General features: G+C 38.1%; 1 protein-coding gene across 1 annotated transcript in view; it reads left to right on the forward strand.

Annotated features, from left to right (window-relative positions):
* Nucleotides 1-4,049: 4,049 nt before the first annotated feature.
* Nucleotides 4,050-16,746, forward strand: part of ror2 (receptor tyrosine kinase-like orphan receptor 2) — a 39,744-nt gene continuing 27,047 nt past the window's right edge. Inside the window, exon 1 of the mRNA XM_006797381.3 lies at nucleotides 4,050-4,389. Within this exon, the coding sequence (XP_006797444.2) occupies nucleotides 4,326-4,389 (64 nt within the window). The 5' untranslated portion in view covers nucleotides 4,050-4,325. The remainder of the gene's footprint in view (nucleotides 4,390-16,746) is intronic.

Genomic DNA, 16,746 nt, shown 5'->3' on the forward strand with positions numbered 1-16,746 from the left:
GTTTCAAAAAAGAGGAACATAAAGGAAGTAACATGGCAGGTAATATCAAATGCAATGTTTGTCTGCTCAACAAATATCAGCAAACAGACAAACTCTTTGCGTGAAGTTTAGAATATATATATATATACACACACACACACACATATATATATATATATATATATATATATATATATATATATATATATATATATATATATATATATATACACACACACACATATATATATATATATATATACATATATATATATACACACATATATATGTGTATATATGTGTGTATATATATGTATATATATATATATATATACACACACACACTAATATATAACAAACTGTTTGTTATTGAAGGGTTGCATGAAAATACTCTGCAGATTAATGCAATATAAACAGGTTAGTTTTCTGTTTTGTGATGTAACTGCAATTTAAAGTAAAGAACCGTGTGTTATACTGGTGTACTATGGATGCGGTGTTCCTGGGTTATATAACGGATAGCAGAGATTCATTTGAATTTAAGCTGATGATGCGTAGATTCAGTCACTGAAATAGGCATAACCTGGTGATGGTGGACAGCTATGTGGTTCGGCCTCCCCTGACACCACACCCTTAACCCGCTGCTCCACCACTTCCCTGCAGCTGAGCCACAAAGCACAGCCTGCCACACTTTTATTGTATTTATATAGCACAAGGTTGAGTTAGCTTTTCACAAAAATTGCTGGTAGAAACATCCTTAAAAGAACTATTTTTTACTTTCTTACTTAGAGTAAATTTCAGAGCCTGTGCTTTTCATTTTTACTTAACTAAAGTAATTGAATCAACTTTTACCAGAGTAATTTTTTGACAAAAGTATCTGTACGTTTTGCCACCTCTGCTGCTTTAAGGCGTGAGTTTGTGAGTTATACCAGGGAGTAAAGTACTCCTGTGAAGTGAACACTTCAAGTGGCTATTCAGAGCCCACCCAATACCAGTAAAAAACTCTCAATAAAAACCTCATTTCAAAAACCATTTTTGAATTCCAAATTAAAAAAATCAAATCAAAGATTTATTTCTGACATTTAAAATTCTACTCTCTTTTCCCTTTCCTGTTAGCTCATGTATTAGCTATTATATTAGCTATTGGATTAACTATCTGATATCATGCATGATATCAATTCCTTCATACTCCAGGGACTGCCTGCATATTCCTGCCATAATCCTGAGGTGGCTGTAGTTCACCAACTAACCAAAAGGTTGGTGATTTCATCCCCGTGTGCTCCAGTCTGCATGCCAAAATTCCTTGGGCCAGATACTAATCCCAAGTCTCTCTGATGCATCCATCAGATTATGAATGCATGTGAATGTTAGATAGAAAGCACTTAGACAAAGCATAGAAAAAAACTGCTTGTGTGAATGGGTGTGAATGGCTGAGTGAGGCAAGTTGTGTAAAGCGCTTTAAGTGCTCAGATGGAGTAATCCATCCATAACATTAATGTTCAGTGGGTTGCAGATCTTAGAGCAGATCATAACAGCAACCTCTCTGAACAGTGCCAGACATCCAAGAAAGGGTCTGAAGCATGAAGAGTTGGTCAGCACTAGGCCCTGATATGATTTACACCTCCTATCTAAAGAAGCTAACTGCAGTTAGTTACATACCAGCCAATAACCTGACTCAGTAGGAGCTCTTTCAGACATCATAGCGGCTAAGATAAATAGGCATATGACTCAACACATGAGCAGGGCACAAAAAGGAATTAACAGAAAAAACAGAGGGGCAAAACATTTCTTGGATTGCTTACAAGAAAGTCTATGACTCACACATGAACTCTGGAGTGCCTAGAACTGTATAAGATCAACAAGCCCTTAAGATCCTTCATCAGGAAATCAGTGGGGATGTGGCGAAAAACACTAGTTAGCACAATAGCACAAGTCATCACCAAGTGTTAGATTTACCCAGGAGATGCTCAGTCCCCACTGCTGTTCTGCATAGGCCTGAGCATAAGTGACACCCCTGACAAGACTGGTTACAGATACTGACTACTGGCACAATCATCAGCCACTTCCTCTACATCAGGAGTCTCAAACTTGAGGCCCGGGGGCCACTTGCACTACCACGTCACCCCTACTTGAAAAACTGGGGTGTTCTAAATTGTTTGGCTGGTAGTGTATATGTGGACCTCAATTAACATATTTGGTGATGCACGCCACTGAGCATTTGAAGGAAGCCAAGGTTGTTCTTCTGCATTCATGGGGGGATACAGAACGAGGTTACATGTTAAATCACTGATGATGTGCTCAACATGATAGCCTGTGCACAACTTTTACAAGTGTGACACATGCCTTATTTTGCTCACACACTGAATTTGTTTGTGAAAAAAAACCATTTAAGAAACTCTCCTACAGGAAGTTGAGACTAGATGGAACAGCACATCTGTCAGTCTGCCCCAGGGCAGCTGTGGCTACAACCGTAGCTTGCCTGCACCAGTGTGTGAATGCGAGAGTGAATGAATAGTGGCATTGTAAAGCGCTTTGGGTGCCTTGAAAAGTGCTATATAAATCCAATCCATTATTATTATTATTATTAAATAAGTTTCAGCGCCTGTGAACGAGCTGCAGCAGCCTTGTCCTCCCTGAAAACAACTTTGACTCCTTTCAACAGTGCTGACCAAGAAACAGTCAACTTCTCAAGCGCAAACAAGTGCTTGTGTACCATCAAAATCAGCCACTATAGTACAAGAGGCAAGTGAACATCATCAAGAGAGGCCGTGGGACGTTTTTGACTGCAGGGTAGATGAAACCAACCAAAAACAGAGTCTTACTGCTGATGCTTCTGTTGAGGTTCAGCACTATCCCTCAGCCTCATATCTACCAAGAGGAGATAACCCTCTAGATTACTGAACCCAGCATGCCACCATATTCTCTCATCTATTCCACCTGATCAAGACATAGCTTTCCACTCCAGCCACATCAGTCCCCCTGTGAAAGAATATTCTCCAAAGCAGGAGAGTGCAAGACATGAAACCTTCTCAGCTTGAGTACTGTTGAACAGATTGTCTTTCTTAATAAAAAATACTCAAATATATAGAAGAGCCCCATGCAAATACTGACTGGTTCAAATAAAATATCCATCCATAGAAATAATACTATAAACCGACACAAAGGTTAGAGACAAAAAGACACAAGACACACAAAAACATTGCAGTTTATTGAGTGCAATGTTTTTAAATCACATTTATTTGGTCACCATATGTAATAAGTGATGTGTTTAAAATGTTTCAAAATAATGTTCTATCTCTGCCATCACTACTGAGATGTGTGGAATCAATACAGATGCATGGAGTTCACAACACGAGGGAGGACATAACAAAAAACAAAGGGAACGTGAAACAATAAATACAAGTATGGGATAACAAGTGGTCAGGAAGCCAGTGGAAAAACAGCTGGTAACAGTTAAGAAAGAAAGCAAAGCTAAACATGAAACACATGAAATAAAAATAACAAAAAATGTGATTGAGACTTCACAAGGCAAAGGGGAGGCAGAATGACACAAGGAAATAAACAGAACCTGAGAACTGAAACAAAGAAAATCCACAAATATGAATATTAGAAATGACAAGAACAAAGAATAGAAGTGAGACCTAATGATCTAAAGGAGAAGTCAGGAACTACAGTGAAAATAACTGTGACTTGACCAAGAAACTACTACACATAACTCAGATGCCAAACTATAAAATAGAGTTAAAATAATGCAAAATGATAGAACCATGAAATATTTACCAGATTTTTTTTAAACCTGGTCTGTCCAGCAGTTGTAACAAGCAAAGGTATGGTCTGAACGCTACGCTGTGTCTAATATATTTGCTTTCCCAAAATGAGCACTGCAGACTCTAGATTCCCCGTGTTAATGTTTGTATTTGTAAATAGGCTATTAACAGGATAAGGTTTGTAGATCTGGCAGTCTGGTTGTTAGGATTCTTGGGTTCTGTCTCTAGATGGTGCACTCTTCCTAAAACGTGGTTTGCCATATTGCACTTCATGTGCGCGTCACTGCTCGCATTTCAACGCGAGGACAGAGGCCAACGCAGGACTAGCAGCTCAGAGGCAGCCGCTCAGCCCGTCTCTCTTGTGGACTGTAAATGGGATGAACGACCGCCTGATTCCCTCTCCGAACCCGCATCTGTCCCGCACCTTCGCGTCTGACTCTCTGACGATTTGGAAAGTAAGCTTTCTCTCCAGCTACGACTGTGGACAGAAAACGAGAAGTCAAAAGAAGAGCATCGGCTCAAACAGTGGGATAATAAAGTTATCAGTCTTGTTGTAAAGTTTCCTTAGTGAAAACGTACGCCATGGTCACCTTCCTAAGGAGTTTGCTCTGGATACTTGTGTTGTCGCCCAGTCTGAAATGTGAAGGTGAGTTTCTTTCAAACTCCAAAAGAATTTGGATTAAGGTGAGAAGTGATGGGCTACACAACATAAAGACCGGCCAGTAGGTAAAGATTTGCTTAAGAGTCCTACACATTTAGAATTCTCTGGCTTGAGTTTGTGATGTTTCCACGTTGTTTCCACTCCTCCACACACAATAGATTTTGTTGACCGCTTTTGCAGTCCGAGTTAAGAGATCTGTTTAGAAATGGACTTTCCGTTGTTTAAAGAGAATACCAATATTTTCGCAGAGAGCACGGATGGCTTACTACCGCTTAAATTTCCTACTTTACCCAAACTTGGACACACACAGTAAATATAACGAAGATTCTTCTCTAAATATTTTTTATACATTCTCTCCTTTAATCTTTTCGAACTTTGCCCTTTATGCTGGTTGAATTTTGTAGTTGTGTATTTATATTTTTTAAATATACACGTTTCACGATTTTAAATGGAAGGATTGTGTGTGTGTGTGTGTGTGTGTGTGTGTGTGTGTGTGTGTGTGTGTGTGTTGGATTGGTGGGGGGGTCTCCCGTAAGTATCTGTGACCACTTAAGCACTCTTTGTCCTCTTTCAGCTTGTTGACGTGTGTTCTTGCAGCTCCTAGTCTTCATAAAAAGGGGTGCTTGTGTTGGACTCAAAGGACCACTATGTAGTTGTCATGTTAATTGAACGCATAGCTCGAGGTGATCTCACGTCTTTGTCAGTCATGCTAATTAATTTACTCCCCCTGTGGGAGGTGAGAGCTCTGCAGATTTCCTGTTTTCAGCTTTCGCTCTGAGGACTTACCATTTGGTATTAAGGGAAAAGGGTGGGGGTGGGGTGCAGAGAGCTAAATGATTAGCACATTCTCCTCCTGCTCTCTGCTGTTTGGCGTTGTCGCGGCATTTCTTTTTAACTCTGGCTACTAGGATGAAGAAGCTGCGCAGAGGTCTCCGATTTAAAAATAAATAAATAAATAAATAGATGAGAACATTAAGGATTTTCTCTTTTTTTGCGTGGGGTGGGGATAAGGAAAATGAGTTCTTTTTTTCCATTTAGTAGTTTTAAAACTCATACATTTGTACATACATAACCCTCGACTTACTCTGTTCTTGTTTTAACTTGACTTTTTAAAGTTTTAAAATGGAGGCATTGCAATGTGTTGGATCCCTGCTTTAACCATACTACGATATATTTTCTGACATTCTTAAGGAATTTCATATGTGCTAAGAACAATGCATGTGATACTGAACAGATTTCAAAGAAGAATTTAAAAGAAACAGAAAAACTGCTATATTTTATTTCATTATGGGAATCTCAGTCTCTCTGACAATACGCAGAGCAGAGTTCAATTTTACATTTCTAGATACATCCACAAGCATATTTAATTGATGTCAGGCTAAAAAACTTGAACTCCTGGTCTTTAGTTAAGTTGGATGCATTTTAGGGTGACGAGCCATACCAAATCCTCAGAAACACTACAGGGTTGCATTATTATTTTGTCAGTCTGATGCCCTCTGACCCCTCTCCTTGTCAAACAGCTGTATTACAAGGAAAATGAGTGTAAAGTTTAGGACTTGAAATATCCTCCCTATTGCATCTATACTGCAGTACTGCAAAGTGAGCTACAGACATGTATCCTATGTTAACAGTTCATGTCTCTCAAGTTCATATTTGGAGAGAGCAGGGATTGTATGAAATGAACCGGCTGTTTATCTAAAGTTAAACACAGGAGGCTGAAAAGGGACATGCTTGGAATTACTGAGACTAAGAGGAGTCCACAGATGCATTGATAACAGGCTTGTGAAAGTAAAAGGTGTAAAGACTTTAATGTGCTTTGAAACAGTGTTTGTTGGATCGGCTAACAGCCTCTGAATTTGTTTTGTAAAACTTACAGAATGATTTAAAATCATTCTGTACATTTTTAATTTAGCCATCTTCTGTAGTCTTTCAGAAAGCATAGAACCACCCATAACCATAATTTTAGTTAGGTGTTGTAAGCGCTAACAAAACCTAATTCATTTCAAACCTACTATGGCCTCAAGGCAGGCAGGTCATTTCTTATAAAATTGGACATGTTTTTAGCCTGCAGCCAATGATCACTGATACCACTTTTGGAGTGAACGTTCATAAAAAATTATTTAATTGATAGCAACCTCACGTAAAAGAAGCTGAGATGTGAGCAAATAAACTACAAACAATCATAACCAATCTTTTAAATATCCTCAGTAAATATTTACCCTATTTTCATGGCAGTTGGAGAAAAAACAGCCCTATACTATCTCCACAAAAGTGTGTTTTACTAGTTGTTCGGTGCTATCAAGGTACCAAACCCACTTGATTAAGATTAGAAAACATGCAGTTTTAGATAAAATGGAGTGGACAGTTCTCTTTCTTTTGTTGTCATGGTAACAAATCATGTCAAATGACAGTTTAAAAATGTATTCTAGCCACAAAACATTTTGTTCTACTGAAATACAACAGATTCAGAAGCTTAAAGATCTTTATTTGTGATTGAATTGTCAGATCCTTAAATATAGATGGACACGTCATTCATTGTTCTTGACAGAATAATACAACAGGACTTTTAAGAGCTGGATAAAGATGGTTGATTATTTAAAAAAAATAGATGTATCGGTCCATATGTTAGTTGTGTGTTTTTGTTTTTTTTTAATTATTTCAGACATACAGAACCATGCAAGTATAATATTCACATCTCCCCATTACTCCAGTGACTAGGTGAAACCAGAGGATCAGGAAAACACATGTTTGTAGTAGTGAAAGCAGTATGAAATAGTCAGACTGTTGAGGCCTAATGCTAAAATGTGTTGCTTCAGCAATCTGTATATGTCTGAGTGCTGATGTGTGGAGTATAAACAAGGAAGACATTTTGTATCAGAGGGAATATACTGACTAGTTTAACAGGAACAATGAAAAGGCTGCAAAAGAAAGTTTCCCAAAGTAGGGAGCTTTTTGTATACAAATGAGAAATCACACTTGTGGCTTGGTTGAAAGAACAGATGATTATCTGCCAAACAGATGTGCTTCAGTGTACAGAGTTATTGCAGTAGGTATGAAAAGTTTCCTGTAGCTGTCCTTGTAGCCCCATTGCTATATCAGCCTGTTATGGGAAGTGCCCTGCTGACTGTCCAGTAAGTTGTTCAGAGAGTTAAACCCAGTTTAGACTTACGCGGAAATCTACGTCGTAACTTGCGAGGTAATTGGAAACCCCTCTTAACCCTACACCGCAACCTTCCGTGCTATTCGGTTATTGCAGGCTGCGTTGACCTGACATGTCCTTACATTTCTCAGGAGGTGCACATCAGGGTACGTGGAAGGTGGTGTTTAAAGGGGTTTCTGGTTATGACATAGATTTCCTGCTGAAGCATAATTTAGTCGTCGCTACGTCAACCACATCATCAAATGTATCCAGTTTGTTAGAAACCACAAGGCACAGCTTTTCTGATAAATTTGTCTTTTCTTCAGTTTGTTGGTGACGTCAGCCTCTGTGCTGCTCTCCTTGCAGACTGCAGAACTTGCTACAACAGACAGATGAAAAAAATCTGCAATAGTGCACATGTTGAAGGATCTTTCCCTTCTTGTATACAACCCCAGTTTTGGTGTTGGCCTTCCAGTACAATCTGTTCACTTTGAGGGGAAAAGGTCAAAATCACTGAATGCAGTTGAGGTGTGTGGTTGGAAGGAGGCAGAACTAATCCTGTTAGATTTTTTTTTTTTAAAGAAATTGTTTAGCTTATTTGCTCTCTCTAGGCTGCTCACTGGTGTCTCTCACCTTAAACCCAGTCATTTATTTCAGGCTATTTCACACTTTGACTTTTGCTGCCATGATGCCAAGTCTCTCTTGGAAACTAGATTTTTAATCTCAATCAGTTTTTTACCTGGATAAATACAGGACTAATAAATAAATAAATAAATAAAATAAAATTCCACAAATCCCTTGTGCTAATTGGCTCAAATTTAGCCCCCCGCTTCCTCCTGTAGGAGTCTATGAATTTGATCCAGGTGATCCAGGGATTGTTGTTCTCAAAACAACAGTCAGAGCTGGTATGAGTTTGTGTTCACGGAATTTCATATTTTTTGTTAGAGATCCAGTAAAACTGGTAATGTCCTCTTCATGTGTTTCACAGATAGCCCTTTTCCAGTATTCCCTACTCGACTCGACTCGGCTCTACTCTGATTTGGCTGTTTTATATTACAATTGAGTACCACCTAATGTCGTTATTAGCAATGCGGGCAAAAGTCCATAAAGTCATTTGCACGGGACACAAATACAGCAAAACAATGGAGCACATCAAGGCGATGCTATACCTGCTGCTAGGTGTATGGCTTTTTGTCAGACTCAGGAACCACTACGTTGTTTTGTGTTTTTGTTGTATTTTGTTTTGTTTTTTTTAAATGGTGGTTTTGATTTTTGTGAATGCATTGCTCTCATGACTTGAGTGACATCAGTGACTAGCCAATAGGTGGCATGCAGTCTATTGATGTCACATTTTCGGATCACTTGGAACCTTGGCCTTAAAAACCTTGGTACTAAAAAAAAGTACCTGGTAACAGGTTGTACCACTTAAAGGAAAAGGAAAGAGTCAAGCCGAGTTGAGTAGGTACTCAAAACATTCCTACAGTGCCCCAATAGTTTCATTTGTTCACATCCTAGCAACTCTTGAGGATACAGATTTTTCAATTAACTAGAGGAACATACTTTGGGGTCAGCTGGACTAGACTGGTCAGAAATGCAAAGGAGGGATTGAAATGGCACTGTTTGCATTGGTGGCATACATGAATACATGTCTAGTACTCTGTTTTCTTTAGTGGGACAGCTGGGATACTGCTAAAAGGTTAAGTTCTGTCCCGTAGCACATTTTTAAAGTCAAGGGTAATAATGATAATAATTTATGTAATATGGGCATATTCCAACTGCTACCAGTTCAATATCCAGACAACACAAATCTTCTTTTACACAAAGATTCAAGGTTCCAACTTACAATGATATAAAGTTTCATTTACCTGTGCTGCTAAATATGTACAACAGCTGTGCACCAAAGACATATTTCTTGCAAATGGATAAATGTTTTTTTGGACCACCCCACTAAAGTTGGTGAGGGTCTTCAGTCACATTCAATGTGATGGCTTTTGGCAAAAATTGGGGCTGGTGGTGGTGAAGAGGCTGTAAGCAGATGGATTTCTTACTTTGGGCTTTGGACGAACCTTTAACTAAAATATCATTTAGATTTTTCTAGTTTACAGTGGATTTTCCACCAGCACCCCTCCTCCCAAGAAAGTTCTTTATGAAAATAAATATATCTATAGAGTGCTGAGACTTGAAGGTAGAGCATGTATTTCTTAGTCTGGCTTGATTTCCTTAGCCATACACACTTAGTCTGCAGCAGAGCAACACATCATAGATTATACTCCCTTATTGCATTTGGGAGGTTTTCTCAATTCTTTGGTTACCTGGCTGGATCAGCTGTTAAAATGTGCTACATAATCTGTCTGTTAAGTAAGAGAGGGTCCATCCCATCAACACATCTATTCAAGGCCAGAGCTTTTGTGAAGTAGTTTGAATGTGTATGACATCTTATCAGAACACACAATTAAAAATATGTTGCTTGTAGGAACTGAAATGTGGATTGTCAGGTCTGTGTCTCCAGGAAGAGATTACGGATGTTTTCAGTCTTGCTGAAGTCCAGCATCTGCCCGGCCAATGTCTGTTTACATTGTAAGATATTTGGAGCCACAGGCACTGTTGTTGAGCCTGTTCGTAATTATCCTGTTAAAGTGTCCCAGGATGTGTTCTTATTTTTTATGGTGCATATTTCTCTACCTTTGTAACTCTTTTTCTTTTGTGAGTTTTTAACAGAGCAAGGGATTTTCAACATAGCATTTCTGAACATATTAGTTTTCTTTAGAAAACATACATTATTTTTCTTTGCACAATAAAATAATTATTTAGAAAAATACAAAAAATTACCAGGGTCAATATTATTAGTCCCCTGAAAAACTGAAACCAAGAAAAGCTCAACTTCTGCAGAAGAGACTCCTTTAAACCAGACTGAAGTATGCTAAGGACAATCTGGAGAAACATTATGTATAAAAGCGTCTTTTGGTCACCTGAGATAAATCTAGAGTTGTTTGGCCATAGAGACGCTGCTTATGTTTGGAGAAAGAAAGGCAAGGACACAACTGAAACAACACATTCCCCACACTGAAACGCAGCATAAAACAAAATACCGCAAAACAATCAAACAAACAAAAAACCTCAAGTAGTAAACAGTAGAATTCAGTTTGAGTTGTTGCTTTGTCTTCCAACATGACAATGACCCGCAATATATGTTAATCCTGGTTTAAAAACAAACGAACAAACCGTTTCTGTTTGCTTGAGTCCCACTGAAAATCTGTCAGGTAAAGTTAGCAGAACCTAAAAACATTAAGGAACTCATTGCTTTAAGTTTTTAAGTTGATGAACTTGTCAGTTGAAGTCAAAGGTTATCAGAACTGTAGTATTTTGATTACATTTGACTTTCGGTAAATTGAATTCAATTTTATTTAAATAGCGCCAAATCACAACAGTTTCCTCAAGGTGCTTTATATTGTAAAGTAGACGCTACAATAATACATACAGGGAAAAAAAACAATAATCATCATCTAATGAGCAAGCACTTTAGTGACAGTGGGAAGGAAAAACCTCCTTAACAAGAAGAAACAAACCTCCAGCAGAACAAGGCTCAGGGAGGGGCGGCCATCTGACACGACCAGTTGGAGTGAGAGAAGGAAGACAGGACAAAAGACATGCTGCGGAAGAGAGCCAGAAATTAATAACAAGTATGATTCAATGCAGAGAGGTCTATTAACACATAGTGAGTGAGAAAGACCGAAGAAGAAATACTCAATGCATCATGGGAATCCCTCAGCAGCTTACACCTATTGCAGCATTACTAAGGGAACACTCAGGGTCACCTGATCCAGCCCTAACTATATGCTTTAAGCTTAAAAATGTCCTTTTTTCTAATCTTAAAAGTAGAGATGGTGTCTGTCTCCCGAATCCAAACTGGAAGCTGGTTCCACAGAAGAGGGGCCTGAAAACTGAAGGCTGTCCCTCCCATTCTACTTTTAAATACTCTAGGAACAACAAGTAGGCCTGCAGAGCGAGAGTGAAGTGCTCTAATAGGGTGATATGGTACTACAAGGTCATTAAGATAAGATGGGGCCCGATTATTCAAGACCTTGTATGTGAGGAGCAGGATTTTGAATTCAATTATGGATTTCACATGGAGCCAAAGAAGGGAAGCAAATGTAGGAGGAATCTGCTCTCTCTTTCTAGTCCCTGTCAGTACTCTTGCTGCAGCATTTTGGATTAACTGAAGGCTTTTCAGGGAGTTTTTAGGACATCCTGATAATAATGAATTACAGTAGTCCAGCCTAGAAGTAATAAATGCATGAACTAGTTTTTTTTCAGCATCACTCTGAGACAGGAAATTTCTAATTTTAGAGATGTTGTGTAAATGGAAGACGGCAATCCTACATATTTGCTTAAAATGTGCACTGAAGGACATATTCTGGTCAAAAATGACTCCAAGATTTCTCACAGTGTTATTGGAGGCCAAGGTAATGCCATCCAGAGTAAGAATCTGGTTAGATACCATATTTGTAAGATTTTCGGGGCTAAATACAATAACCTCTATTTTATCTGAATTTACAAGCAGAAAATTAGAGGTCATCCAGCAGTTTAACTAATTGGAGTATGTTATCTGGCTTCATGGATGGATAAAGTTGGATGTGAACATGTATGCTATGCCTTCTGATGATACTGCCTAAGGGAACTCCATAATTAACCTTAGTGTTTGAAGAGGACTCTTCATTTACGTGAACAAATTGGAGTCTATTAGATAGATCTGATACAAATCACTGCAACGCACTACCTGTAATACTCACAGCGTGATCTAATCATTCTGATAAGATATTATGGTTAACCGTATCAAACACTGCACTGAGGTCTAGCAGGATAATCACAGAGATGAGTCCACTGTCAGAGGCCATAAGAAGATCAGTTGTAACCTTCACTAAAATTGTTTCTGTGCTGTCATGTGCTCTGAAACCTGACTGAAACTCTTCAAATAAGCCATTCCTCTGCAGATGATCTGTTAGCTGTGTGACAACTACTCTTTCAAGAATTTTTGAGGTGAGTAGAAGGTTGGGGATTGGCCTATAATTATCTAAGGCAGCTGGGTCTAGAGATGGCTTTTTAAGTAACGGTTTAACTACTGCCAGCGCTAAGGTCTGTGCTACATAGCTGACTATTAAAGATTGAAGCATTAATGTTAGGACTTCTTTGAGCAGACACGTTGATAGTTTGCAGGAAGTAGTTACTGAAGTTAACTCCCAAATATCAATTGGAGAAAAAGACTAAATGAATGTCAATGGTACTGAAAGCAGCTGTAGAATGTTAGGTTGTTACATCTGTAAGATGAATATGAGTAATATTTTCTCTAATGGTTAAAATCTTATTTGTGTAGAAGTTCATGAAGTCATCTCTAGTTAATGTTAAAGGAATGGTTGGCTCAACAGTGCACTGACATCTTGTCCGCCTGGCTACAGTGCTGAAGAGAAACGTAGGGTCATTCTTATTTTCTTCAATCAATGATGAATACTACGATGTTCTAGCTTTACGGAGGGCTTCCTTTTAAAGCAGCAAATTATTTCTCCAGGCTAAATAATCTTCCAAATTGGTCATATGCCATTTCCTCTCCAGCTTACAAGTTATCTGCTTTAAGGTACGTGTTTGAGAGTTATACCAGGGAGCCAAGTACTTGTGATTTGAGGCTCTCTTTTTCACAGGATCTACAGTATCCAGAATCATACGCAGTGAGGAGCCAAAATTATTAACAAGATTAGTATATAGTAATATTAACAACTCTGCTTATACAAAAGTCAACAGCATATTGTGGCAGAGCTAATGGAGGACGCTAATAACAGTTGCGAGGCTTTTCCGACTGCTACACCAACAGGTTCTTTTTATATATTTACAGTCTTTCACTTAACTGCAAAATGGTCAAAGTAAGCTTACACAAGAGACACAAAAGATCTAATGATGATGTTTTGTTTTTTCTTTGCTCATTTACCTTCACTCTATTGATGTTCAGAGACCTTATGTAAGATGCTAGGAGGATGTTGGTTTGGTGTAACTGTTGTTAGTAAGCTTTTATTATACCTATGATAACGAAGTCTTGTTGTCAGCCTGATTAAATATAGCGGAAACGAATGTTAACTTACTCCAGCTATTAAACTCTATTGTTGACATGGACAACTGGAAACCCAATAGGAAGTTATTCCTATTATTCAACTTCGATGTCCGCTTGAATTTTTCTGTTTGAGGTGCATTAGTCCTTTATAATGTAAATTCTGCATGGAAAAAAGTGTGCGATCACAGAAAAAAGGGCAGGCATGTGGATGTACACATGGAGGTGCATAATTATTAGTTGATGACTAAAATTTAGGCCGTGTTAAGGTCAGTGTTCATGACCCAACAGTAAGAAAGAAAGAGGCTGGGTAAAAAGGGATCCATCGGACAGTCCTGAGTCAAAAACCACTGTTAATCAAAAAGAATCCAAAGGATTATCTCACATTTCTTAAAATAAATATCTTGATGATCCCACAGACTTGTGGGAAAATAATCTGTGGAGAGAGGGGGGAAAAAGAACTTTTTGGATGGTGGAAAACTAACACAAAATTGCATAAAAAGGACATCATTGTCAATCATGAATTCTCCTTTCTAGCTGAAAAATCCTGTGGTTGCCACACTCTCAGGAGGTCTGTCAGGAGTCTGTAGAATGTAGAAAGGATGCTTCCTCTTCTTGCTGCTCTTCCAAAACATCCAGCAGATGCTTAGTTAATCATAGGTCAGAGACTGGGCCAAAGGGTTTTAAAGAAAATAGGAGTTTCATTCACAACTAAATGAAATTCTGCTGCTGCTTTTCAGTTCTGCTTTACTGTTCTTCCCTCAAACTATTTGGATGGAAAGGAAAGAATGACTAATAACTGGTTTGGAGAAAGATAAACAATTGGCACATAGTAGTGCTCCATGTGCATCAAAACGGCCTCTTTTCCACAGCTAACTCTGGCTTTTAAACAGAGCCAAAATGGTATGCACCTACTTATCTAAGATCCAATGAAATGGAAATAACTCAGCTCAGTCCTCATCACAACCTTCCCAGTGCCATGTATTGTCTTGTATTTGATTACCCAAACGGTAAAATAAATTAAAAAAAACTCTTTGGTGTTTTTTGTTGTTGTTGTTGTTGTTGTTTTTTTCAAACGAGTTGTCTTTTGTTGTTTTAACTCAGTCACGGGGATGGAGTTACTCTTGTGTAAGCTTCAATGATGAGGGCTTGTAGCGTGGAAAGATAGCATCAGAGAAAGGGGAAATTCCATTGCAGGCAAGTGATACCATCTGACAATCCATGATACATTATGTGAGAGAGACTGCAACATAGTTTTTCATACATGTTTATGTGTAGATGATAAGCGTGAATGACCCTGTTGGTCACATCTGGATATAGTTTGTGCAAAAGAAGAACTTCACCACCTTTGATTTCCAGTTTGAATTTAGTCCTACAATCTCAAAAAGTGCTTACAATATACAGTTGTCTAAAAGTTTCCATCCCCTTTTCACATTTTGCACACATCTTTATTGTATAGTATACATTTTAAAATGGATTAAAAACGAGCAAATTATTCACCTGCAATAATTAACTAATATCAACAGCAAAATACCATTATAAATAGATTTCAGATTTAAAAAGTAAAATATTTAATTCGCTTAAATATGTTGTTGTTTTTTTTTGCAGTTTTCTCTTATAAAGAGAGCGAACAATACACAAAGAATCACAACTGTCAACTTTAATGACAACGGAAATTAAAGTGATTTGGATAAAATGCTTTAAATGAACTGCCCGAATCAGTGATCAGAGATTGAACTTAAATTAGCTTTATCTACCAGTGTGTGTAGAAGTAGATGAATTAAATATAGAATTTACTAAACAATTGGACATTAACAATCAGCAAATAATAAACAGGCTGCTATGACATAGTAGCAATAATAGTAGTAATTTGTCATGGTACATAGCAACAGAACCATGAATGCACACAGTAGTGTTTTTTTTTTTTGTTTTTTTTTTTTTAATAGATGTGTCTTCTTTTGGAGCCACATAGCAACCCGACTGAGTGGCTACTTGGTATGATGCTTCAGGGTATTGTGGTGTGTTTGTCAGCCACACTAACCTTTAACTTTTATGAATTATCATAATCATTTATGTGTCCTTATTCTCAGTGGTGAGTCGATAAATGTTTGACCAGTGAAATGATTTGTTGTACTACCACACATTCTGGCACGTTAGATTCGGAGTTTCCAGTCTACAGTTGGCTTAGGGGAGTAACAATTTTGGATTTCCGCTCTCATTTTTTCCCTGTCTAATTTGGCTTTTGATTTTACCATCGTCCCCTGGTAGCTCAGCTCAGCAGTTTGGATGTTGCATGTGTGTAAATGACTTCTGAATAAAAATAGCCTTTTAATTTGGAAGGGTAAATGACCATTTCTTGCTTCCTGCCTTTAACCAGTATCAAAGCTGAACCCATTTTGTGTGCTTACCCTAATTACACAGCACTTTTGCTCCAGTTTCTACCAAAAAAATGAGGGAAAATGAACAAAAGATCAAACAGATCTTTCATCTCATGATAATCATTGGAAAATTCTTGATCCTGTGGTTACCTAATCTTCAATCTAGATGTATGTGATACACTTAGGTACATGTTCAAACATGTTTATCCAGTCCACACAGTATCTCTCCACACTAATCAAAGCCAGAAGACCACTGCACAGACCCCAACTGTCAGTGGTGGCTCATTTAAACTGTAGAAATGATCTACAGACATGAGAAAAATACTTGGTCAACTTACAGCTATGGCACAACATTAATGTAAAAAAAATTAATACTACCAGAACTTTCCTGGCCCTAAACTGTAAATGTCCAGGCAAACATAATGTAAGATTTATGTTTGGTAGTTTGCTTAAGCTAGTTAAGTAGCGCTTATCTTTTTTTATATACGGATGAACGATTCCTTGTTCTTTACCTCCTACATAGTGGCATTATTTACCCATTCAGATCAAAAATGCAAGTAGCTGTCGGTACTTTAGCTTTCATCCTGGCAGTAGTTTAAGTCACTAAATGAATATACAGAGCAGCTTCTGGTTACAGCTTTAACCAAAGAGCTCCTGGCTATAGTAACACAACAACAGTAACAACAAAGATGGGATTCTCTACAACATACATGTAGATATTACTGAGCAAG

Source organism: Neolamprologus brichardi, chromosome 7 (genome assembly GCF_056152115.1).
Source record: "Neolamprologus brichardi isolate AB-2024 chromosome 7, ASM5615211v1, whole genome shotgun sequence".
NCBI lineage: Eukaryota > Metazoa > Chordata > Actinopteri > Cichliformes > Cichlidae > Neolamprologus > Neolamprologus brichardi.